The sequence below is a fragment of the Dermacentor silvarum genome, chromosome 10 (assembly GCF_013339745.2).
Source record: "Dermacentor silvarum isolate Dsil-2018 chromosome 10, BIME_Dsil_1.4, whole genome shotgun sequence".
Lineage (NCBI taxonomy): Eukaryota > Metazoa > Arthropoda > Arachnida > Ixodida > Ixodidae > Dermacentor > Dermacentor silvarum.
Genome location: NC_051163.1, coordinates 49,103,792 through 49,128,971, shown reverse-complemented (window position 1 = coordinate 49,128,971; position 25,180 = coordinate 49,103,792). Strand labels below are relative to the sequence as shown.

The following is a 25,180-nucleotide window of genomic DNA, read 5'->3' as shown; positions in this document are numbered from 1 at the left end:
TCACCGAATATAATTTTCTATATCCCACCAAAATGTGCTTATATTATACTGCCTTTTTTTGTGCACCAACACACTCACAGACACCCACAAGCATATATTTAACTCCTAATGTAGTCTGGCCAATATTGGCCTCAACATATTCATAGTTGCCCATAGTTACAATAATCACTAAACATACTCAAAACGATACCACACAGGGACGTACAGATATATCTATTTTGGCATTGACGAAAGCACGCGCTCACATTCGAACACCCGAGCAAAGAGGACGACAAAGAATTGATTTACCAAAATACATAACCAAATGTTTAAGCGAGTTTCTGACTGACCAAAAATTTTATTGTTCTTTGAAAGGATGTTCTTCAAATAGACATCGACAATCGCGTGGAGTTCCACAAGGAGCTGTCACGTCCCCTTTATTATTGAATACGTTTTACGTAACAATATTACTAAGCTCTATACCTTGTCACAATGACATATACACATATGTCTACGCAGATGACATTGCGTTTTTGGCATCTGACATTGACATCCACTCTTTATATAATCGATTGCAAACATACCTGTGCGCCATAGAAAACTGGTTACTGAATATTCGCCTCTCCTAAATGTCAGTAAATGTTCAATAATAGTTTTTCCTTTAATAGATCCGATACATATAAACCTAACCTACCGCCTGCAGAACATAACTCAGGTGAACTCGGTAAAATACCTGGGCATAATATATGATGACAGGCTAAATTGGCGCATGCACATTGAATACATAAATAAAAAGGGGGTGCGAGCGATTGGAATGCTGAGAAGGCTTTGCAACAGTCGATCAGGAATGCGGAGAGACTCTCTTGTGATGATTTATAAAATGTACATACAGCCAATTTTGGAAGTCGGATGTGTTCTCTATTCAGGTGCGCCGGCATACAAATTACATCCCCTTGTTCCTCTGGAACGGGAAGCTTTACGCCTGTGCCTTGGATTGCCAACGTTCGTTGCCAACAATGTATTATACATAGAAACACATTTACCTTCTCTTTTGTGCAGATTTCGGTTATTAACGGTCCAAACATTCTTAAAAATTTATGAATTCCCTATAAAATTACAAATCGTTTTCATTTCCCAGCCTGCAATATTTTTTCAATCTTCCTGGCCCCGGTTCCACACTCCTCAGGTCGTTTTCGTGCAGGCACTAGTTGGTCCCTTAGATGTACGATTATGTGATCCCTCCAATTTGCAGTGAGAGAGAGAATCTCCAAATTATTTTCGACGATATATATCCAAACAATGCAAAACTCCTCTCTTACAATATATTAAATGGGCTAATAGAAAATCACTTATCGGAGTTAAAAATAAAAGCTGTTATAGTGACAGATGCCTTGCAATCAGAAGAAAAATCTGCAATTGAAATTTTCTCTTCCGCTTATCATTGGTCGTTCTCCTTAAGACTTCTAGACTACATACCAGTATTTCTAGCTGAGTGTCTGGCGGTTACATTGGCTCTTCGAAAAGTGCACTCATCAATCTCGGAAGTTGTAATAGTAACGGATTCTTCGTCATTACCTTCAGCTCTCACTGCAAGTAGGGGCTCACAAGTTTCGCGTTCATTCCAATGTCTTATTCCTTCTAACTTGAAACTAATTAGATTGGTATGTGTGCCTGGTCACAAAGGATTAGTTATCAATGAATTAGCTGACAGCTTAGCGAGAGCTGCCCTTGGCGGTCCAATCCTTCCGATTCTTCCTGTATCAGCTTACATAGGTTCAGGAGACGGGCAGTCATGCAAGATTCCTGGAACCTGCCATTAACAAATCTAACTGATTATCGACACCTCTTATTTCCTTGGAACAGAAAATTCTGCCATAATAGAAAGATTGAAGTCCTCTTCACCAAATTCAGATGTCGCATTCCTACATTAAACTTTTTATGTGCATCGATCTGGTCTGGCGCCCTCCTCCTTGTGCTCATACTGTGGTGGAGACGAAAAGGCACCCTCGGAATTCCGCTTCACCGAAATCGTCTCGTCCTGCTGCCTTGTAGGACTCGCTGATTTTACAAATAAATGGTGCTGCTGGTTTTCGCTTCAGGTATTGTTGCTTCGGTAACAGATTACGGTCGACAAGACAGGGTTGTTTTCGCTGTCGGTTCTAGGTTAAGCACACTCCACATGCACATCGGAAGCGTAACTCTGCCTGTAAACACTCGTCAGACTAAGGCAAGAAATCTTTAAATTAAGGTTACCTAATTTATTTCATTATTAATTGTTTACGTGCTTCAATTTTTTTCAAGCGTCCTAAACGTCTCAATATTGTTCCTGAATAATTTCCGTTTCTTACTTGGACATGTAGCAGCACCAGCAACGAGCAGAACTGTTGTCCACGCCGTCGGCGTTTTTTCCCGCGTTCGCACCGAACGCGCGCGGCAATGACTGTTGCCGGTACCTCTGGGGGCGGCTCGGAGGTTTTCGGCGAGATCAGAACGGGACACTCGTCGAGCTGCGTCGGAAAGCTTAACCACCTTCTCACCTCGCAACGTTTTATTGCGATAGCAATTATATGGACACTCAAAAGCAGATTTCTGCCGTCGGCGTCGCCGTCGCCGTCGCCGTCGCCGTGAGGTTCCGTATGACGTCATTTGGAGATGAAATCGTCGCCGCGCGCCGAACGCTGTATGTGCGAGTGAAAGGGCGCGAGGGGCGCGTCTTTCACGGGGAGTGAACGCACGGCGGAGAACAAACGCGCGTTCTGCGCCGTGCTCGCTTAAGGGCTGCAGAATTAGGCGTCTCGTTTCTCCTTTACAATCACCATATATGTAGAGCAAACGCGCCTTCTTCAGACGCGCGAGAGGCCGTGGGGGAGGGTGAAGGAAGGGACGCGACGTTTAGCTGCGGCACCAAGTGCCTATTTATATGAGAGGCTCCAGCAACAGTCACCAACGCCGCACGCATTTAGAGCTAACGCGGGCAAAACGCCGATGGCGTCGACAACAGTTCTGCGTGTTGTTGCTACCAAAGCCGCTCACCTTACTTCGTATGAGATTGCTGTGTTGCTATCGCATTCATTGCTTCGCCCTTAGGGCGAAACTGTGACATTTTTTTATATAAATGCGCATTTGGTGCCGCAGCTAGACGTCGCCTCCCCTCCCTCCCGTCCCCCCACGGCCTTTCGCGCGACGGAAAAAGTCGTGTTTGCTCTCTATATTGTAGCATGGTGATGTAAAGGACGAAAGAGACGCTAAGGTCCGTATTCACAAACGAAACTTAACTTATGACTTAAGTGAGCATCGGCCCTTAACGCGTTTCACAGAGCAATCTTGTACTTAAGGTATACTTAAATGGGCACTTAACTACCCGACAGTAAAGTACAGCTACTGGCTACCTTAAGGGCGACTTTCGCTGTTTTCTCGTCAAACAAAATGGCCGACTACTACGGCAGTATCGCCGAGTTCGCCGATTTTGCTGGCCGTGTAGAAAAAGTTGCACAGGATGAGGCATATCGTTATGCGCCGCCGTTACGCCCCGTTCTCAGGGATCGGCCTCCACTTAAGTTTCGTTTGTGAATACGGGCCTTATAGTTCTCCAGCCCTTCAGGGAGCACGGCGCAGAACGCGCATTTGCTCTCCGACGTGCGTTCGCTCCACGTGAAAGCGCGCGTCCCTCGCGCCCTTTCACTCGCACATACAGCGTCCGGAGCATGGCGACGATTTCATCGCCGTTGACGTCATACGGAACCTCACGGCGACGGCGAGAGCGACGGCGACGTCAGAAATCTGCTTTAGAGTGCCCATATAATTGCTACTGCAATAAAAAAAAGTTGTCGCAGTTTCACCTGAAAGGCGAAGCATTAATTGCTATAGCAAATTTGTAGAGAGCTATACAGAGTAATGATACTAGCTTTATCAGCTGTATAAACTTGGACATGCAGCAGCACCGGCAACACGCAGAACTGTTGTCGACGCCGTCGGCGTTTTGCCCGCGTTCGCACAAAATGCGTGCGGCGTTGGTGACTGTTGCCGGAGCCTCTGATATAAATAGGCACTTGGTGCCGCAGCTAAACGTCGCCTCCCTTCCCTCGTCCTCCCCCCTCGGCCTTTCGCGCGTCGGAAGAAGGCGCGTTTGCTCTACATATATGGTGATTGTAAAGGAGGAAAGAGACGCTTACTTCTGCAGCCCTTAAGGGAGCACGGCGCAGAACGCGCGTTTGTTCTCCGCCGTGCGTTCACTCCCCGTGAAAGCGCGCGTCCCTCGCGCCCTTTCACTCGCACACACAGCGTTCGGCGGCGCGCGGTGACGATTCCATCTCCATTGACGTCATACGGAACCTCACGGCGACGGCGACGGCAACGGCGACGCCGACGGCAGAAATCTGCTTTGGAGTGTCCATATAATTGCTATCGCAATAATAAGGCAGGAACCAGTGCGACGAGCAGTCGTCTTGCCTACTCTTTGTACCTTGTGTGTGCCTGTTTTATTGCGATAGCAATGATAGAGACGCTCTGGGCGTCGCCGTTGACCTTGTCGAGCAGTAACGGTATCTACGCGCATGCGCGGCCCGTGCGTGAAGGTCTTGAAAAGCGAACCGCATTTACTTTCCCTGCAAACACAACGAGGCCAAGTGGACGCATCATCACGTCCCTCTCAATCGCCTCCGCCGAAATCAGGGCAGTTTACTGGATTTTACTTCTGGCGTGAGCGCTGCGCTCGCACACTCTAGAATTACTGTCAAGCTGCTGATTGCGTACCACACTGCGGGACACTAACTGGTCGGCGCAGAACGGACAGTAAACCACAAGCCACATTTATGTGATCCTTTCTTTAGACGCTGACAAACGCCGACGGTTTTTCATTGGTCTCAACTCGCGCACTATCGACTGTGGGACGCCTGCAACGCCGCTGGCAGTGCTTTTTTTCAAGCCAGACATCTGCATACAACTTCTGCACAGCGGCTAAGCCTCACTGTCGCTTTCAATAGTTCACCTTCGAGAGACTGAAAGTGTCGATTTTTTTCGGTTTTAGTTGCCCTAGTTGAACAAACGCGCATTGCATGAAGAAAGGGGGCGGGTGCTCTTGATCAATTTTGCTTGCCCGCAGTTCTGTAACCGGCACCCATTGCTCTACATATGAACGTTACTGTATTTCTACTGCATTGGAGAGTAGTTGTCGCGTCCGTCAATCTTACCGCCGACCCTGTAGTCAATCGCAGAGCGCCGTAGTCCCTTGTTTTCCCGGCGATTCATGGAGCAATGGCTCTTTTAACAACTAATCTGTATATGGATAGTTTCCAGCGGATCGATGTCCGTAGACCAAAGATCCCGAAGATAGTGCAATACCGGGCCGACGCGCGGCGCAGGTGAAGCAGGCTTGAAGTACTCCTCCAACTTTCAACAATAAGCTGAACAGCTTGGGTCCAAATACAACCCGTTTGAGATACTAAGCTGATAAGAAAAGATGCACACTGTGACCCGCGTCCGTCGCGTCTACGTTCGCACCATACACGTGTACGCCATCCAGCGTATTCAAACTAGTGCCTACCAATCTGAGTGTCTTCCGTCTCATGACCTCATGCTCTACGTAGGCTGTTTTCCTCAGTTGTGCTCTGACTGTGAAAGGGCTAGGCCGCGTGCTGTACGGTCTGCAGAACAGTGTACCTACCAAGAGCGACGGCATTAGCAGAAACGCGAATGGACGCTGCATGGGCGGAAGGAGACCACCGACGATGAGGTGGCCGCAGACACCAAGCGTAGGCGTGCGGCCCGCCAGGACCGCGAGGCGAAAAGAAATGCGAACCGTCCATGCGGCCCCGATCCCGCAAACTTGAAACGTTTCACCGGAGCAACGGCCAATCACACAGCTTCGCAGGTCATGCACCTTCACTGAGTGGAATGGCACTGAATTTTACTTCTTTTTTTTTTAATAACGGAGCATGTTCGCGGACAGTGCGCCGCCGTGGCGTCCGGAACCAATAAGATGTCGGCCGCCCGAAAGTGGTCCAAGGTAGATGGAATTTTGCGGCACATCGCACTCCGCACGACCAATGGGCCACTCGACGACCGTGAACTCCGATGGCGCACGCACCATCTCCGAATAGTTATGTTTGATTCATCTTAAAATTTTCAATATTCGGAGGCCTCTAATACTTCTCTATTACCGAGTGAATTAGTGTTCGTGTAGTATTTTGTCCCTTCGTTACCAGTACCAAGCGTTATCCAGAACTCTTCAGTGTATCCTTCTTTAAATGCAGTTCAAGCACATGCCCCCAGGACAGACGCAGGCGCTAGATTTCGGGCAATCTTACTCGAACGAGCACGATGTCCAGCACAACATACTGCATGTCGTCCAGCTTGGAATCCGCCATCCCGTCCATCAGCCTCGCGAATCACCAAGTTTTCCGGCATCCAGCAACAGTTGGTGCCCTCGAACTTGAAGGACAAGTCCCAGACTCTGCATTTAAAAGGAGGCTTCGAACCGTGAGTTTAGCCTCACCGCATTAGTTTTGCCATATGCGAAGCATAAAGCATCATATAAATGCAATGTGCGGAATACATACAGGGTGTTCATTTTTAAGTTTTACGGAATTTTTTTTTAAATCGCCTGTGGTAGGTAGTATAATTCTTATCATTGAGCTGGGTTATTCGGTGAGGCGGACATTAGTAGCACTAAAAATCGAAACACATATTCAAATAATTGAGAAAAATTCACTAATTAATCTCTTTGGTAATACTCTACAACATATATTGCAATTTACAAATTGTAGCCGGTGAGTTTATCAGGCGTATCCACTTGGAATGAATTTCCAGAATGACACCAGTTTGGAGATATGCGCCATCAAACTCGCCGTAAAAATGCACTGGTGTTGCACTTATTTTGTTAACAAAATGCTGTTTTATACATTAAAGCACAAAAGTAACTGCAACGCCCATGTATTTCGTCCCACACTTTGGGAAATAATATCTCGAAACTGGTATCATCCGGGAAATTCATTTCAAGTGTATGCGTCTTGCTAACTCAACGGCTACAATTGGTAAATTGCAAAATTTGTCGTAAAGTAATTAACTAAGAAGTTCATAATAAATTTTTGTCGGGCGAGCATCAAGCGACTGTACTTATCAAGCCGCGATAGTAATAGTGTCATTTCGATAGTATTAGCCGCGATAGTAATAGATTCGGCTAAGATTTCCTTAGTTGTTTTCTTGCGCGGACATTGACGATAAACAGCGCTCATAACGAGTCCCCACAGGAATTCAGTATACTTGCGTGTTCTTGTAAAATCACAGTCGAGTACTCAGCGATGTAATCTACAGCACTCTTCCCGCCTAAACCACCGTTCCTAGGCGCTATCTCCGACACACGCAACTGTACTGCCACTGCAGCGTACTGATCGTAATGTCGACCTGCTTGAGCAATCCATCTCAGGAAGTCGAATTTACTGTACGGCCACAGGCAAACTCAACAATATTACATGACGCTTTGAAAAAGAACAACGGTACATACCTAAACGGCTTGCTTGATACGATCTCAGTGAAGCATCCACTTGTATTACCATTCGTACGTAAGAATGTACCCCATAGCCAACTTGTCGAGCTTGCTGCCTTGCTACCGTTTTGTCACTCGAAAGCTCCCTGAAGCTGCGTCGCTATCTGTGGAAGTATTCGCTCAGTCAATTGTACTTCCCTATACCATTCACATCACTGTCCACCCTTTTTGTTATTTGCAGCTTCTTTCACAACTGCGAGAATCGTAGTAGGTCACGTGGGCGCCTCGTGCAAGAACTCCGCTCCTTGCCTGGGCGAGGCCGACTGCGTGGACGGCGTCTGCCGGCGCAAAGGCACTGGTTCTAGCGTCGTGAACGGTGTCTGCATCTCTCTCGCCCCACCGGCGACAAAGAACCTGTGGTCGCCAAAGCGCACAGCCCCTCTGAGGTCAGTATTGAGCAAAACAACGTAAAGCAGGGCGAGTTGCCATCTATATTCATAGTCACACTTCGATTTGCACACGAACCACACTGACGAAGCACAGGACTCACCACTGGTCGTTTTAGTGAAGGACCACTTATGTATAGAAACTTTACATATATATATATATATATATATATATATATATATATATATATATATAGGTATAACACTTAAAGCCCATGCCTTACGGCTACGTGGGCGTACCGTGCGCGTTATGCGAGTCGAAGTTGGTTGTTCCACGTTTTAGGGGCGATCGAAGCTCCTTAGGGCGAGGGTCTGTCCTTCCTCCGATGTAGTATGTAGCCACCTGTAGTTTTATGGAGTGTTCACTAGATGGCATTCCGGTTCCGCTTCCGGTTCCGGTTCCACTACCAGTTCCACTTTGCGCGCGTTCGGTGCGAACGCGGGCAAAACGCCGACGGCGTCGACAACAGTTCTGCGCGTTGCTTGGTGCTGCTGCATGTCCAAGTTTATACAGCTGATCAAACTACCTTGAGTCGACCCCATGGCTGCTTCGCATACTACTCAGGGTTCCCCTACGGGAAGATGGTGTAATTTTCACTCTCGTTCCCGACGCGCGCTCTCTTCATCTCTCGTCCGTAGCTATGCTTTACCCGAATGATCCCCCGGTGCTTCGCCCACTCATCATCATTCACTTCGTGGATATGCTGTGATTTTTTTTAATTCGGACAAAGGGCAGACGCGGACGGAGTGCGTAATTAAACCAGCACGTGTATGTGAATACTCTTCCGTGATGTCATCAGGGTGCCTACGCGTCCTGTATATCCTTACAATACGCCGACGGCATATTGCCATACGTTGAAAACGAGTCGACACGCCGATCTAAAGTTGTTTTCAGAGTGCAAAACATACAAGTACATTTTACTTCAGAACACCCTGTGAGCACAAATGAACGGCGAAGCACACAGCAATGAGTCTTCAACACCGCTCCCCCGATTGTCTTTCTCTCGAAGGCTACTGAAGTGCAGATGTGGTGCTTTCAAGTGCTAAAGTTAAACTCTTAATATAAATATCCACCAAAGAGGGCATGGGGTCGGATTGATTTTGGCCGCTCGTGGAATCCTGAAATGTCGTTCCGGGAACCCCTGGTTCCCGCGGAACCCAGTTTTGGAACCCCTGGATTAAATTGTTTTTTTTTTAATAAAAACACCAGTTGAGAGTTTGCGCTGCTTTCCTCCAGTCCTTCTCTTCGTCAGCACGTACATTTCGCGAGCAATACAAAGAATGAATACGAGTAATTTTTGAGGAATTATGCGAGTATAGAGAGGATAGCGGTGTCCCATAGCCTCCTGGGACCCGAATCCAGCTTTGAGACATAATTGTTCTTCAAGCTGGTTTTTAATGTCGACTAGCCGGTATGTTACGAATATGAAAAATATTTTTTTATATTTAAATAAAATGGATAGATGCCGAAAACTGCATCTCTATGCACGTAGAAGAAGTAACCATCTCCTTTTGTTTGCGGTAGTAAAAGCTTGTGGCAGAGGTTTACTAAACACAGATTCAAAGACTGAATTACGTGTAGTACATCGTCCTGGTGCTGCTGCATCCTGCATATTGACGCAATTTCAGAGACTTCAAAACACACTTCGAGGGTGCTTCCCGCTGTCTGTGACAACACAGAAGTCTAGATCAACTTAGTGTAAATTTCTTGAAAGCGGATGGCATGGATGAGCAAACCCATTCTGTACAGTTCCACATGCGCCGGACTTCATTTCAAGAATCAATATTTTGAGTAATCGCTGTCGAGTGAATTTTGTAGAAAAAAAAATCAAGGCAATGTGCAATATATTGCACAACGGGTCTTGGGAGGTAAGTTAAGATACGGGGGTAGCCTATACTCTAGTTGAAGTTAAGAGAAAGACACGGAGCTGCAATTGACATCTAATGCGTCCATTAATTGGGTTTACCGAGGCTATGTAATGCGTCCATTAGAGTTACACAATCTGCGCCATGTGAACAGCAATAAAATATGATTCTGGTGTTTTACTTGCGAGAACCACAATATGATTACGTTACAGGCTATAGTGGGCGAATACAGGATAATTTTCACCACCTGGAGTTCTTTAACGCCCACCTATATTTAAGTAAACGAGCGTTCTTGCACTTGCAACAGTGCAACGCCCTAGCCACTAAGCTACCATGGTGTATAGGTAGTCATTAGTTGCATATCCTAACAACCTTGGCATGTGTAATACAAGTTTTACCAGCACGTATAGCTAACCGATTGCAGGTAAGCATCTCACCGGTATTCTCGAGTACGGAAACAGTGCGGCTTTACACGAGCAAATACGGTATCTCGAGTGGCAGTCGTACCCGAAGTCTTAGGGCACAACCATAACCTGCTCCCCGTCTTTAAATCTCTCTAAACCATTCATGGTGGTCATACCACGCATAAAAGGCGGCCGCCTCGTGCGACCGAGCAGCATAATATAGTAAAATTTTGTAAATGTGAGTGATTCGAAAGGGTAAGTTATAGTTCTTGAGGCCGGGGCAAACTATTTATAGAATTTTCTGCTAAGTGCTGCTTAGTTGAGTTACCGGCCGTTGTTTCTCGAGATACACACGTTGTCTGAACGTTCCCGCCTGCGTACGCGTGTGTCGTTTTCTAACAGTTTACGAGTCTCCCATCAACGCTTGCGTTTTCCAGCGCTGCTTTAAGACGTAAGCACAGCTTCGCTGCAATACGCGACGCTGACTTCCGGTCCAGTATGCTCGTGTAAGGTTACACACACACCCTTCATCTTTAGTTACCGAGCACAGCTGTAGACCTACACAGTTCACATTTACGAGTAACCTGAACATTTTCAGCGTAATTGTAATTCGTTCCCACATCGCTTTTGCAGGCGTTCAAGCCCAAACACCCTCCCGGCCGTCGTGCGGTTCACTTTCGTGAGTACACCGTCAGCCTGGGCACCAGTCCTACGACTGCCGCCACGGAGACCACACACGTGACGAAGGGCAGAACCTGTGGCAGCTTACGAGTTTGTGGCGGACTGCCCGCAAACAGGAGGACTCTTGTGGGACAGCAGTCTCCAACGTCGCTGCCCACGGGGATGAAGAGGTGGAAGAGATTTGGGCGACAGGATAACTCTATTCGGACACTATAAGCACGCGCAATTATCGCCATCAATGCAATCGTATAGTTCGCTGATTCGTTAAGAACAAATTCTTCACTAACTTTAAAAACTGTTTCAAAGGCATGTCTCTGTCGCAGGTCTTGATTCAGTTATTATTAGATTTGTCGAATCCCTAACTCTTATTGATAGCGCGAAAGTATTCAAGTCCTGCGGTAATTCAAAATACATCTCCTGGACGACCGCAAAGTGTTAGTGGTGGTAAAATCGAGAGCAGTTTTGCCGCAAACTTCACTTACAGCTAATGGGGGATGGATAGCAAACCCAGGTGTTCAGCTACTACTGTCTCTAACCTTAAATATTTTTGATGCAAACTCAATGAAATTCGCCACGCTGTTCAAAATTGGCATTTGCTAAGGGTGTTTTAAATTTCGTGCGAGAATATTGAACCATTCTTAAAATATTAAAACATATTTAGTTTTGTTTTTTTTTGAAGGAAAGTTTTTTGAAAAATTGATACAAAGGTACAAAGATACATAGGTAAGAACTTTTGTGGTCGTTGGACGTGCAGTGGGTGTTCTGAACGAAAAGAATAACTAAGTTTGGGCATTGTTTAGTAAAAAAATTCTTGATTTCTCAGGACTTTAATTTTATGCCATTTCTTAAACAAAAGCTTTAATAAAAAACGAAGTTCCGGTGTCAACACATTTTATTTGGTTCATTGAGGGACCATGGCGTTCATAAACAATTTACAAAAATTGCCATTTGAAAACTGTAGTGGTTGCCGAGACAATGTTCCTTTCCTGAGCAGAATGCAGGGTAAGAACGCAGGTCCGGTGAAGGCGGGAACGCGGACGTAAACAAATGTCAGCGCGCGAACTCCCGCGACTAGCATGACCCCTTTTGGCCCCGCACTGAACTACTGGAAGCATGATATTGGGTAAATACAGTGTATTTCTAAGTGATTATATATCGTTTGTGATTAGTGTATCGTTAACTACGTTTATGCGTCCTTTAATAAAAATTTGCGTAGCTTACTGGAGGCGCAATGCTATAAAGACCGCGGAGCTGATGGGCACCTAGTTAGTCCTGGCTTTTGGGCTTGGCTGAGCACTACCAAGTCATCCCCAGCATTTTCCGGATTGTTTTATTATTGATTGATAATCGATTACCTATTGATTGGTTATCGATGACTGACTCAGCTTAAGTAGTCCCAACCATGTTTAGCTAGACTTAGCCAGACTCAGCTTCGCCAGTTCACAGGGGTATGTGCGATTGCGCTTGGACCCTTTGTTCAGGACCACCACGTTCGGCCCAAATTTTCCGTTCGCACATTCTAGACTAATGTTCGGCTTAAACAGCTCCGCTGTTAATAAAGCAAACGCCACAGCACATAAAACTTGCGCGGCGAGTAGCCGCAATCACGGGAGTAGGCGCGTTTGGCGCCATTTTTAATTACTTTCCGTTGCGCATCTGATGGTGCTACTAGGTGGAAACATTGCCAAGTATGCTGGCATATTGTGGTGGTAAAATAAAGAAAAACAGCATTTTTAGTCGATTTTTCCTTCCATTCCCCCTTATTAAAAAGCGCTAAAGCTTGCTATCCCCGACAGGACCAAGACGAATACGGATCAGCCTTGCCACAACTTCATGCGAACAGTAACATGCTGAATACTTTCTTTCGAAACGCATGCTTTGCACATTTAAATACACTTTTATAAGGTACATCACAACGTGCAGGCAGACCACTCTTAAATTCAACAGTGTTTGAAGCTGTCTCATTTCCCCGCCCTGTAAGCGTAAGAGAATGGCTTCATACGGCAGCGACATTGTTTTGCTCCACCGTAATGATGATACCACTCGCCATACAAAAAATTATTTCCGGCCACAGAGCCAGCATTCCCTTGGGGACGTAACGGAAAGGCGCGGGTCATTAGCAGTATTAGTACAAAATATTTACTTAGCCATGAATGATAAAGCGCACGGGAGCTAGCTTCCATGCTGTTTATCTTTTAAGGTAAACTAAATGACGAGCTTTACAAAAGTCAATGAGCAACAAGCAAGGCTTGTATCTGTCTTTCCGCCAACGACCGCAGGCGAATTTATTTGCGCAGCTAGATTTCCGAGCTCTGTATTAAGGGAGAAGGAAGATCACAAGAGTAGGCACGCTTTTTAAGAAATAAAAAGATAGAAATGTGTTCTAAATAAATAATCAAGGGAAAGGTTTATTGGCGAAGTCCCACTACCACTATTGCAGCAGGTTTCCTGGTGTTTATTTTTTTTTTTTGTCATAAGTCATGCCTTACAATGGGTTGACACCAACTTGTCCAGTTTTGTAAGTTTAATAAGTGCAATAAATGTAATTCAAGAACACAATCTGGAACACCAACGCTTGTAGAGTATCTCAAACTTCGAGTCTCGCCCATGTTGCTCGAACGATAAACGTACATGTAGCTGAGGTAGATGTGGAGCCCTGTACTTAGTACACAAATGGGGCGGGGGGTGGGGGGGGGGGAGGCTATGCGGTAAATGACCACCTAATGGACATGTCCATTTCGTCTTCTGCTGAAGCTGAAGTGGCGAAGTGGCTCAGATGTGATACGGCCGAGAACGAGGCAGCCGCCTACAGCCAGTCTCCTCCTCACTTGTACAGCTCCAGACAATCAGCAGCAGCGGCAATACCCCCCTCAACTCCCCCCCCCCCCCCCCCCCCCGCGCGCGCTTTGCACAGAGGAAGCTGCGTCATTCATCTCTTCGTTCAAGAATGCAGAGACGAGCCGGGGCTCTTACACTCGAAAATGTGTGGAAGCTCCTGCTCCATCATTCAACATAATATTGGGGTGTTTGCTGGCTTGGAGCCTTGTAATGGACAAGGCTGCAAAAGCGTCGACGACTAACGGAACGAGTGGTGACTGCTCAATCACGTACGACGATTTCAAGTGTAACTTGTTCGACGGGTCTATATTCGGTCCAGTCGCCGGAGCACGTGTACTGCATTGAGTGATCACTTTCTTCCGCTAGCGGTAAAACAGTATAAACACCCTTGCGTAGTTCCGATACCCTAACTACACGCGGCAAATTGCTGATAGTTCCCTGCTCACTATGCCAATAGAATCCGAGGCCGAATCTGCCAATGGGGTTGGGCAAAAAGCCGAAGAGAACTCTGCACCAAGCTCCTTGTCGATGCAAGTGGGTCGCAGCATAATAAGGGTACGACATTTTACGAATGTCTCTGGCGTATGATGCGAACACAAGATAAACTGCTTCTTTCACTTTTACGCAGCTGGGCGAGCATGAATCGTCCATTCCTGCAGTCGGGTTGTCGATTTTAGGTGGCACTGGAAACACTTGAACTGTCACAAAACAATCGTTTGATTTTTTTAGCACTCTGAACATGCATTCCAGGAAGGACAGTGACTCCCTGGCACATATTTCCAAATTTCGAAGAATGTCCCTCGTTTCCTCGCGCCATGGCGTCTCTGCATCAGAACGACTTGCCCTACCAATCCCCTCACTTTCTTTTGCCAGTGACCTTTCCTCTGGTTTCCAAGAGAGCATGCGCTGATGCGTCTGCGAGGCCTCGCCAATTATTTCGGAGAATTTCTCGGCGGCCAGCTCAACGTTGCCATTCAGGGACTCGAGGCTTGCCGCCAACGCGGCGTTCAATTCCTCCAGCTGAGCGCCTTGGATTCTGGCAGCTTGCGTGAGCTCGTTCACTTGACTCTGAAGCGTCGAGATGTCGTCTTGATACGCGTTCCTCCGTGGCTCCGCGACGTCTTTCCGAGCCGCAGCTACGTCATCGGTAACGACGGTGGCGCCACCTGGCGATGATCCCTCGCTGCATCCGCCGATGTAGTGGTACAGTGGCTAGAATAGGGGAAGTGTGATTACCGCCCGGCGGCTCCTATGGCAACCACCGTCGCCGCTTGTGATGCATCCGCCAGGGGGCGCTCGTACTCGTTTCTACGTCAAGCTGCGCGCCCGATACGATTTGGTCCGCGAGTTTCTCCCGCTTTCTGTTGGAAATTCTCGTGCGAAGTAATGTTTCGCGCGGTGCCGACAAGTGCTCAGGGATGAGCCGCCGTCAAAGTCGCTGTTTTGTGCCTGTCTGCACGACTGGTTACAAATCGTGCAAAAAGAAGTCGCTCTTCGGGGTACCGTAAGATGAGGAGACCTACCGAAAGTGGCAGCGCAACATACCTCGGGTGGACAAGCCACTCGAACGAAATGCCGCTTTGTGCGAACTGCATTTCGATCCGCAGTTTGTGTCGCGTCACTTTGAGCACATCATCAGTGGTGAGCTGGTGCGCCTGGAAAGGAGCAGGTCATTGCTACAGCCGGATGCGATACTGACGATCTTTCCAAACGTCCCCAAGTACATCTCCAAGCCAGTGCCTAAGAAAGTAATCCGAAAGAAATGTTGGACCCACAGTTTGCACCTCCACAAAAAGAAATAGCGAATCGACGTGGCCTCACCCGACACATCGGATGAAGCACCCACGCTTGCCGCCAACTCTGCATTACCAAAATGTGATCGTGCCTTCCAATCAGTGGGGTAAGCACGTTTTTTTTCTGAAACTTCCCTTTTTGTCGCATATAGCGTCTGCATACTGGGGCCAATCATGAGCTTGCTTCATGCCCAAAAGCTTGTGCTGTTTTGCTGCGGGGACAGCATGATCGAACACAAAGTGTTTGTACGTGGTGTCGAGCTCTCACTTGATGAGCACTGCGATCCTCCATCCCTCCTAGAGGCTGTTGACAGCATGCAGCTCTGTTCTGACGCTGCGCGGTCGGTGGAGTTCCCTCTTGCGCGCAGCTCCAACATGACAAGCGGGTATGAAAGCCTCTACCCCACGAAGTGCAAGGGGCTTGTAAGTGGCCCTGAGAAGTGCTGCATCGCCTCCAAGTACCTCAGAAGGCTATTGCTCAACCAGAGGTGTCGACCTAGGCAGCTAAAGCGTAAGGAAAATTACGCCAGGAAGCTATAGGCAAGGACCCAAGCTACGGTGCGCCGCCTAAGAGCCAAAGCGAAAAGCTTGGACGAGGCTCTCGCGCAGCAAAAACAGGCAAATCACGCGATTGAAGAAAGTGCACTGAAGAAGAAGATCGAGAAGCTCCCACCCAAACAGAAGGCAGCAATCATGCAGTGCTTTGAAGCTGTAAAAATGATCAATAATTGCACCATATTTTGCTTATAACATACCAGTTTTCAAGAAATCTTGCAAACGTGAAAATATTGAGCGAGCCAAGGCAACTTTTATGTAATATAATCATCGGTGCATGCCTATTAAGGGCAGTTACATATATTTAAGTGAAATCCGATTGCATCTTTCTTTAACGAACAACTCGGACTCAATTCATCTTTGCAAGCAAGAACAGTTGTTTTCGTTCAAGCGTGCGTTTATAGACAGTAATTTGGCGCGTAAAATAAGACCGCAGTGAAGCAAAACTCGAGGCGTGTCCGCGCGGCCTCCGAGGTAAACATGCCAAGAGGGCCTAGATCTCGCAAGCAAATCACGTGTTGTGCGCGAATTTATAGGGCGCATATGTCGCTATAATGTTGCTGCGATCTTCGCGAACACGAGTGGCTGAGCAAGATGTGCCATTTGAGGTAAGAAAAGGAAATTCGCATCGCGAATCGGGGCGCTTATCCGGCTAGTCGATCGTCAGGCCTGGTCGGGCGACGTGAATACAAGCGTCAGCGCCGCCTTGCGGCTGCATCTGAAACGCGCACGCGAGCGGCGGGGCCTTCGTCACACTTCCCTATTCTAGCCACTGTAGTAGTGGGCTGCTAGCTGACTGTTCGGGACGCTCTCGCCGCACTGTTGACACGGGAACGTGTGGAAGGCGCACTCTGCCTCGAAGTGTCGCAGCATCGCCGCCAGGGGGCCGACGAAATTGCAGCCGTGGGCTTCATTCCAGCAGTAGGCCTTGAATAAAAAAAAAAGAAAATGGAAAACGGACAGGGCACACTAATGTTAACCAACTCCCTTCTATGGTACACTATTTTGTCAATTATGCTTGGGTGTCTGACAAACATTGACTACGAAGTTAAGGATTCCAACCGTGTCGTATTGCGAGCAAGTTCAGTGTAAATGTCGGATCGCAGGAAAGACATGTGAATAATCGTAGGCACACGGCTCGTGGCCTACCATCGATATAAACTGATACTTTTAAGTAGTGCATGTAGCAATGGCACTTCAAACACTGCAAAGATGAACCGACACGTGTTTCATCCTTGCCGTACGTTATAACAAAAATAAATAATGTTTGCTGACTAACATTCGTTCAGACTTCACGCTCCCACTCTGTGCGCACAGTTAGGTTCAGACACACTGCAGCTCGTTTACGTTTCTATGCGTTGTGCTACAGTTATGTGTATGAACGAGAAGAAAGGGAACCGAGGGGCCCGATTTTTATTAATCATATCACAAGAAAGCAACAACGACACCAATGACAACGTAGGGGAAATTACTTGCACTTATAATTGAATTAAAGAAATCATAAATGAAGGGAAATGAAACATTGATGAAAAACCAACTGCCCGCAGGTGGGGAACGATCCCACGTCTTCGCATTACGCGTGCGATGCTCGTACCATTGAGCTACAGCGGAGCCGTTTTCCCATCCACTTTCTGGGGTATTTCTGTTGGTCTACTACAATGAAACCTGGGTGTGTTCGGGGGGAGGGGGGGCAGTGCCATTACTCACAAACCGTAAACCGTTAGGTTTGTGAGTGGTGGCACTGGCCTAACACACCCAGATAGCGCCCTCCCTAAATAAATACACGCGAAATACATGCGAAACATACGAAGTCCCGTCCGCGGTTCTGTCTTAACAGCTCTGAGTCTGGAACAAACTATGTCAATGCGTCTGTATGCTTTTAAGGACGCCTTGGCATGATTTGCGTACTCGCGCGTGGCCCGCTGTCCATTCTTTGTGTATTTGAATTAAAAAAAAAAAAGCGATTGCGCGGCGTAGCCCACGCGCATAAGAAAAACGCACCGAGCACAAGCAAAGCAAAAAAAAAAAAAAAAGAAACCTGTGCGCACGACATTGGAGAGGGAGGGGGGGGGGAGGGAGTGGTTTGCGAGCCGGCCAAGTCGGTATCATAATAAAAACATAAAGAAAAAAAGCTGCTACAGAGAGTTGCAGCGCGGCTGCTGTGCCTGTTGCCATGACGACGTAAACCATGTGCGATCCCGTTTTCATAAAGTATCGCCCGCCTGTGAGGGTCGTAGCGCAGTAACCTAAGAAAGGCTCCTTCGCGCTAGCGTCGAAAAAGGCGGCCGCATTAACTCGACTAATGGGAGCCATGCGGAGATTTGCGCGGCGGTCTGGAACACGATTCACGGTCTGGTCCAATCAGGAACACAGGCTCAAGATCGGACCATAAATGGGCACAACCGTCTCATGCGCGCTCCTGCAAGCTCCCGGCGCCAACCTGTCGCGTCGGGAGACGGAGAGAAAGGGTGAGCGTCCGAAGGAAGAGTAGGCACCGTTGGTACACACACGCACGCACACACACAGCTCGTGTGACTTCCAACGGCATGTCTCGCCGACTCGTCGTCGGCGCCTCAACGACGCGCCAACCTGTCGCGTCGGGAGACGGAGAGAAAGGGTGAGCGTCCGAAGGAAGAGTAGGCACCGTTGGTGCACACACGCACGCACACACACAACTCGCGTGACTTCGTTGGGTCATGTCTCGCCGACTCGTCGTCGGCGCCTCCACGCCTCACGGCCCTCTGGGGCCGTCGGCAAAGGTTTTCGCATGCTGATTATGTCCGCGCTTCGCGCTCGCGCTATCGGTTGCCGCAAAAGCGTAACATTAGCAATGGTGGAAATGAATGTACATGCTGAGCAGTTTCTGTGATCAATTCTAACCTGTATCGGGATTTTGGTTGAATAATCTGATCGCATCCTGTCGTATTTTTCGTGATTTCTAGTTTTTTACTCATACCAAGATGATTGCTACTGATAATTTCATGTATTCTGCTAGTGTTTTAGTGCTTTCCATGTATAAATCACTTGATTGTGCTCCTGCAACGATCTCGATATCAGCAGTATTCATTTAAAAAAAATAAGGGCTACGCGACTTCCGTTCGCCTGCTTGAGCGCCTTCAACCCGCGGCTCTTTTCGCTGCAGAAAAGGAAACAATTTTCCACCCTTGGCCTGTATAACAACGAAAAGGATTCTGCGGAACAGCCATTCGCACAATAAATTCCGAGAACACGACAACACTATAAACTACAGCAATGTAGTACGCGCAAGTTTGGCAGGGCTGGAGAAAGCGACCTGGCTTCACTTCCGACTGGCAGCAGACAGCCAGCACGCGCGACAAAAAAAAAAAAAAAAAAAGCGCATATATTCTGCTGAAATGCACTCGAATCACTTGCTTCACGCAGGTCAGTCAACAGCGCTCTCTAATTGTTTCTGAAGTATTACACAATATAAGATATAATCAACGCGAAAATCATAAGAGACACCTGAAAGGTGCTTGGAATCCCACCGAGTGGACGTATGGAATCGCAGCCACGGTGAAAACCCATGCGCAAACCGCCGAACTTATGTTTCAACTCGCGTAACTCTGGAAGAGGCTCCAGCTCTCCCGAGCAAGCGCCGAAACTGGGACAGCGAGCGCGTTGGCGAGTGTCAAGAGACGAGAGAGAGAGAAATAACATTTATTAGCCCCGAAGGAACTAAAGCCCAAGTCCGGGCCTCCTGGTAGGCTCATGCCTCTCAAGTGACGAGAGGAAACGGAGCCGCGAAGAATTTAGGATGAGGATATATGTCTGTGCTTAGTTTTTTTTTTTCAGCCCTGAAGAAACTAGTGAAACGGAACATTTTGCAGATTTTATTTCACTGTGCTACCAAGGCAGTTTTGGGGGGAAACACCACAAACATGGTGAACAGCCGAGAATACCTGTAATCCTAGAATTTACACCAGTAGACACGTTAATTTGAGCATAATAAAATCCGCTGGCTATCGGCTTTTGTGTTTGTGCTATCCAACACAAGGGCCAGCTCGGGCTTTTTTAGCTTCGGTGTACTGGAGGCGCCGCCAATAATACGAAATGATGAAAATGTTATTACAACCTGTAAATAAAAGATATTAAATAAATATAATCACGCCTAGGCACCAACCTGCGACTCAGCGCTTCCGTACCGGTGTGAGGAGAATTACGGAACGCCAACGAGGAATTTACCGAAGGTCGCAGATGACGCGAAGTTGCGCGACATGATCCCTTTTGATGACGGGTGGGTCAGTGAATGAACATACCGCTCGAAATGGTGCGATAATGAGCGCCACCACGCCGACAAACGTACGCAGACTAGATGGATGTGGGCGAAGCGATAGCGGCGGCCGCGGCGGTAGCAAAAGAAATGTGAACTTGTTATGGGCGGAAAAGATTTTCCGGCCGCTTTGGCCTTTCCGCCCGCTTGCCACTTCCCAAGTGTGAGCGTAGCCTAATTTATTGTTTAATGATCGATGATCAATTAGCTACTGATTGGCTATCGATTGGCTGTCGCAAGGTATTGGCCACGTATTTGGGCTTGGCTAAACACTACCAAGTCATCCCCAGCACTTTCCGGAATATATTGATTATTGATCGATTATCTATTGATTGGCTATCAATTATCTATAGTGAGGTGAAGCGAAGCGCATCTGTGCGCAGTGACGTCATCGCTAGGCGAGTTTTTGCGACTGCTACGCGGGGAAACGAAAAGCTTAAACGGCTCCGCTGTTAAAACACGTGTGGCACATACTCGCATTGGATATGCGGGTATGATCCAGGGACAAGTAATAAACAAGGAAGGAAGGAAACAAAGAAAGCGAAAGAAAGAAAGAAGGCAGGTAAGAAATAAAATGTCACAGTTTCGCCCTAAGGGCGAAGCAATGAATGCGATAGCAACACAGCAATGTCATACGAAGTAAGGTGAGCGGCTTTGGTAGCAACAACACGCAGAACTGTTGTCGACGCCATCGGCGTTTTGCGCGCGTTAGCTCAAAATGCGTGCGGCGTTGGTGACTGTTGCTGGAGCCTCTGATATAAATAGGCACTTGGTGCCGCAGCTAAACGTCGCCTCCCTTCCCTCCCCCTCCCCCACGGCCTCTCGCGCGTCCGAAGAAGGCGCGTTTGCTCTACATATATGGTGATTGTAAAGGAGAAAAGAGACGCCTACTTCTGCAGCCCTTAAGCGAGCACGGCGCAGAACGCGCGTTTGTTCTCCGCCGTGCGTTCACTCCCCGTGAAAGACGCGCCCCTCGCGCCCTTTCACTCGCACATACAGCGTTCGGCGCGCGGCGACGATTTCATCTCCAAATGACGTCATACGGAACCTCACGGCGACGGCGACGGCGACGCCGACGCCGACGGCGACGCCGACGGCAGAAATCTGCTTTTGAGTGTCCATATAATTGCTATCGCAATAAAAGCACGTGTGGCTCATACCCGCGTAGAATAGTGGGTATGAGCCGCCGAGAGCAGGAGCGGGAGAGATCTCACAGGATTCTGACGCTGCCGTGCAGTGTGCAGCGGCTCTGAATATTAGCTATGAACGCTTGGCGCAGCAAACGAACTACGAAACGTGGCAGAACAAAGTTTACCAGCTCCCCATATTTTCGTGACGCAATGCGCTAGAAGGATTCCAAAAACGCCGCAGACGCTCAAGTGGGCTCCCGTGACACCGATTTAATAAACGCGTTACAATCGAAAAACAGAAACTTAGCCGTGGAAACGAGGAAAGAACAAAACGAAAAGCAAAGTACACGGAGGTGCATATCAGGTTTGTATAATACAAATAGTTCTAGCTGAACTTTTTAAAACTCCTGTTCGTTTGTAGCGGTACATAAAGAGTTTGCTTCATACAATAGATACGAAAAGTCTTCCATCACAGAGGATGATGAAAGAGAAAAGGCAAGGATATCTGCAACTTAATATCACGATTGTCTTCCATGTTAAGGGTGTGATAACCAGATCTTGAGTACTGACCTTGAGGTTCTGCTTCTTCCTTTCTGGGAGCTGCAGCTTCTGGCACTCGTCTTCGCAGAAGGGCTCTCCGTCCAGGGGACAGACGCTTCCGCCATCTTGGACGGCAGAGCCTGCCCGGCACTGCTCGCACAGGGCGTGAGAACAGGGCAGCAGGACCGTCGTGCTCGGAATCACGTGGCAGACACAGCAGGCGTAATGATTCAACGTTGACTCGTCCGCGAAACGCGTCAGGCGCCAGTTGACGCCGCTCATCGAGTCGCACACTCGGTGCAGAACTCGCCGTCCGTGATCAGGCATGGCAACTGCTGAGAGAGAATGACGGGGCCTCACAGGAGTAGGGTTGCCAGATGGACCCAACCAAAAATAGCCAAATTATCTCAAAATGTAGCCCAAAGATAGCCAGACCCAAATTTCTGGTGACCCAAAAGTAGCCAAAAACATAGCCAAAAGTTTGATGATGTTCTGCAGGTGTCTCATAGATGGTGCTAATGGTTCACCGCGTATTTCCGGCTCCAAAATTACTTCCGCCGCATGTAACCAGCACAACAGTGACCTCAAGATCCGCGTAAAGAATTCTAGTGAGAGCTGCCACTCAGACGTGGATTTGGACACCACTTATCGTTACAACGAGCCGAAGGATTTCGTTTCCGATTGATTCATGACGCTATCAGTATTTACTGAGCCACGTTGTGAGCTAACTTTAGTTCACGCCTCGCTTTGCTCGAGGCATTTTTCTATAAGTGTCGGGCAAAATACTGCCAGCTCCAGCCTCTATAGGATTAGCTTCGACTGGTCACGATCGAGTGCCCAAGAGGCGGCGCGAGCTCAATGCATTTTAGAATAGTGATGCCTTTCTTAAGCTTGATTCATAAAATAAGTACGTTATTTCTATCCCCCTCTCTCTCTCTCTTTCTGTTTCTCAATTTTGTATTTTTTACTCGGAAGCAGCTTGACGCTGAGTTAGCAAATGCTGCCGCTTAGAGGCACACTGGACTCTAGAGAAAACTTGAAACCTTCTCGCATTTTCCTCGTGCGAAGAAGGGACAGTTGTGACTGCAATTCGCCTTTGAGTGCAAAAACGCAACGACCTGCTGGCCTGTAGCAGAAGAGGTGAATTAAAGTTTACAGTTTCAATTGCCACGTGGATTACGGCGCTGGCAATAACCCAGGTGGTATTAGTATCGAAACGTTGTACTGTGCAATTTTTTAGCAGGGATTCTCTGGCAAGATTCGTGCAATCTCAAAACGTGTGCGTAAGCTTCTGTGAATGCAGGCACGAATGCGCGTGTTGCCAAATTTTCGAGCGGGGCTGTGTACATTACCTTCAGTGTGACTTGAAAAAAATAAAGAAATGTAATAGACGTCAGACTCTGCCCAGGCGGCGCTGCGGAAAAACCCGCCACCAGCGCCCCCATCGTAGCCTTGGCGCAAACTGAGTAGTGCAAAGAGAGCTGTCCGCAAGCGAAGCTGCATAGGCCACAATAGAGCCCCGTCTTTCGGTTTTTTAAAGGCACGGTTTCCTAAAAATCAAGGACCTGGAAAGCTTCTTCCGCCCATCCACGCTTCGGAAAGGGAGCAGGGCGAAGTACGTGTACAATGTAAAAGAAGTTTCAGGTGTTATTTCGGCGCGCTGCAACTCGCAAGTACAGCGAGCATCGTACAACGTCGAGTTCGAGGCAAGCACTCCGACGTCCGTTCTCTAGCGCCTAAATGTGTTAAATTTGGGTACGTACATAATGTCAAAGCGATGAAGTACATATATGATTAAGTCAGGTAACTATGTAGCTTACGGTCAGTGGTACAAAGCTCGCTTTATCAGGGGCGGACGGCCCTGGCGACCTTCGCCTTTTCAGTTGCGTTCTCGCTTCAGCTCTCGCTTCTTGGGCGTTCGAGCGTGTTATCCCGCATCTTCGAATGTTTTCTTCACGGTTGTCTTCCGTTTGTATTTACTGCAAATGGAGATACGTGCGTGTCCGCTTTCGCGGGATACAACCGAAGGCAAAACAAACCAGCAGACGCTTAAAACAACACACGCGCACAAATGAATGTAAAGAAACGCGACATTTTTTTTTTCTAAACACGTGCGTTACTTCGCAATTACTCATCCAGTGCTCCCACAGCAACTTTATTTCTCAGATTACAAAAAAAAAGAAAAACGCTGTCAAGAGGGCTCAGTGCATTGCGAAACGTGCTCGTTGTATCGAAAAAGCCGAAACTAGAAATAAGCTCGCGATACCACAATTCCCTAGAACATGATTTTGAATTCATAAAGGAACCAAAATGTTTGGTTAAACTGACCTGCCAAATCTCTCCGTTACACTTGCTGAGTAAAGTGGAGGCGGACGTGTGTAAACAGGTAGAAACATCGATGGCACATACGCAGGATGGTTCACAACTTTGTTTATTCTGTTGCCAACGAAGAGGCGGCTGCAGATTCCTCAGTTTTCACTTGGTTTCCATAGTCCCCCGTGAGGGCTACGCAACACAATTACAGCAGAACAACATTATCACACTTTCTCTTGTGAGCGGCTGTGTTGTGGAGAATGCGAGTAATTCGCTTACCCAACACGCGAACGGCCCGTATCTAGCGCTCTCTCCTTTCTCCTTCATACGACCGCGATGGAAATCGGTAAAACTGAACGTTGTTATTCAGTCCTTCACGTTCATGGCAATTTACAACGCAACAGTAACGTCGATTGCGGCGTTTCTTCGTAGCGCGCGGAGCTGTCGCGGTTGCCGTCGTGCTCGCCATCGCCATAGAAGGAGTGAGCTAACAAGAACTTTACGGCATTTCGGCGGCACGTCCGACTAGCGGAGAAATTCATAGCTCTCATTCTGGCTGTTAAATGCGCAAAACATTCGCAATATGAACCAAAATTAAGTTAAATCGTTGTTTCGCACTCGCTAGCTGCTTAGGCAACTTAGCAAGGGAGTCGGACTTTGCACTACTCAATTATTACCTCTTCGCACCGACAGGTGGCGCTACGCGTCTTGCAAAACTCCAGAGTCTGACGTCTATTCCACTAGGGAACACGCACGCGCGCGGCGACGATGTTACCGTGTTTGTACTTTAGACGCAACCTCACAGCGACGACCACGACCACGGTAGAAATGCGCTTGGAGTGCCCATAGAATTGCTGTCGC

The 25,180-nt window shown here is 47.8% G+C and overlaps 1 protein-coding gene across 4 annotated transcripts in view; it reads right to left on the bottom strand.

The window, feature by feature from the left end:
- Window positions 1–25,180, bottom strand: part of LOC119431190 (uncharacterized) — a 92,823-nt gene that overhangs the window by 11,254 nt on the left and 56,389 nt on the right. The window contains exon 1 of one of the 4 annotated variants that reach the window (XM_049657771.1): window positions 22,037–22,335. The exons of 1 other annotated variant lie outside the window; for it this stretch is intronic. In XM_049657771.1, coding sequence (XP_049513728.1) covers window positions 22,037–22,131 — 95 coding nt within the window. In that variant the 5' untranslated portion in view covers window positions 22,132–22,335. Of the gene's footprint in view, window positions 1–13,746; window positions 14,864–22,036; window positions 22,336–25,180 lie in introns of those variants that run through there. 2 more of the 4 variants (XM_049657769.1, XM_049657770.1) reach the window with 2 other exon arrangements.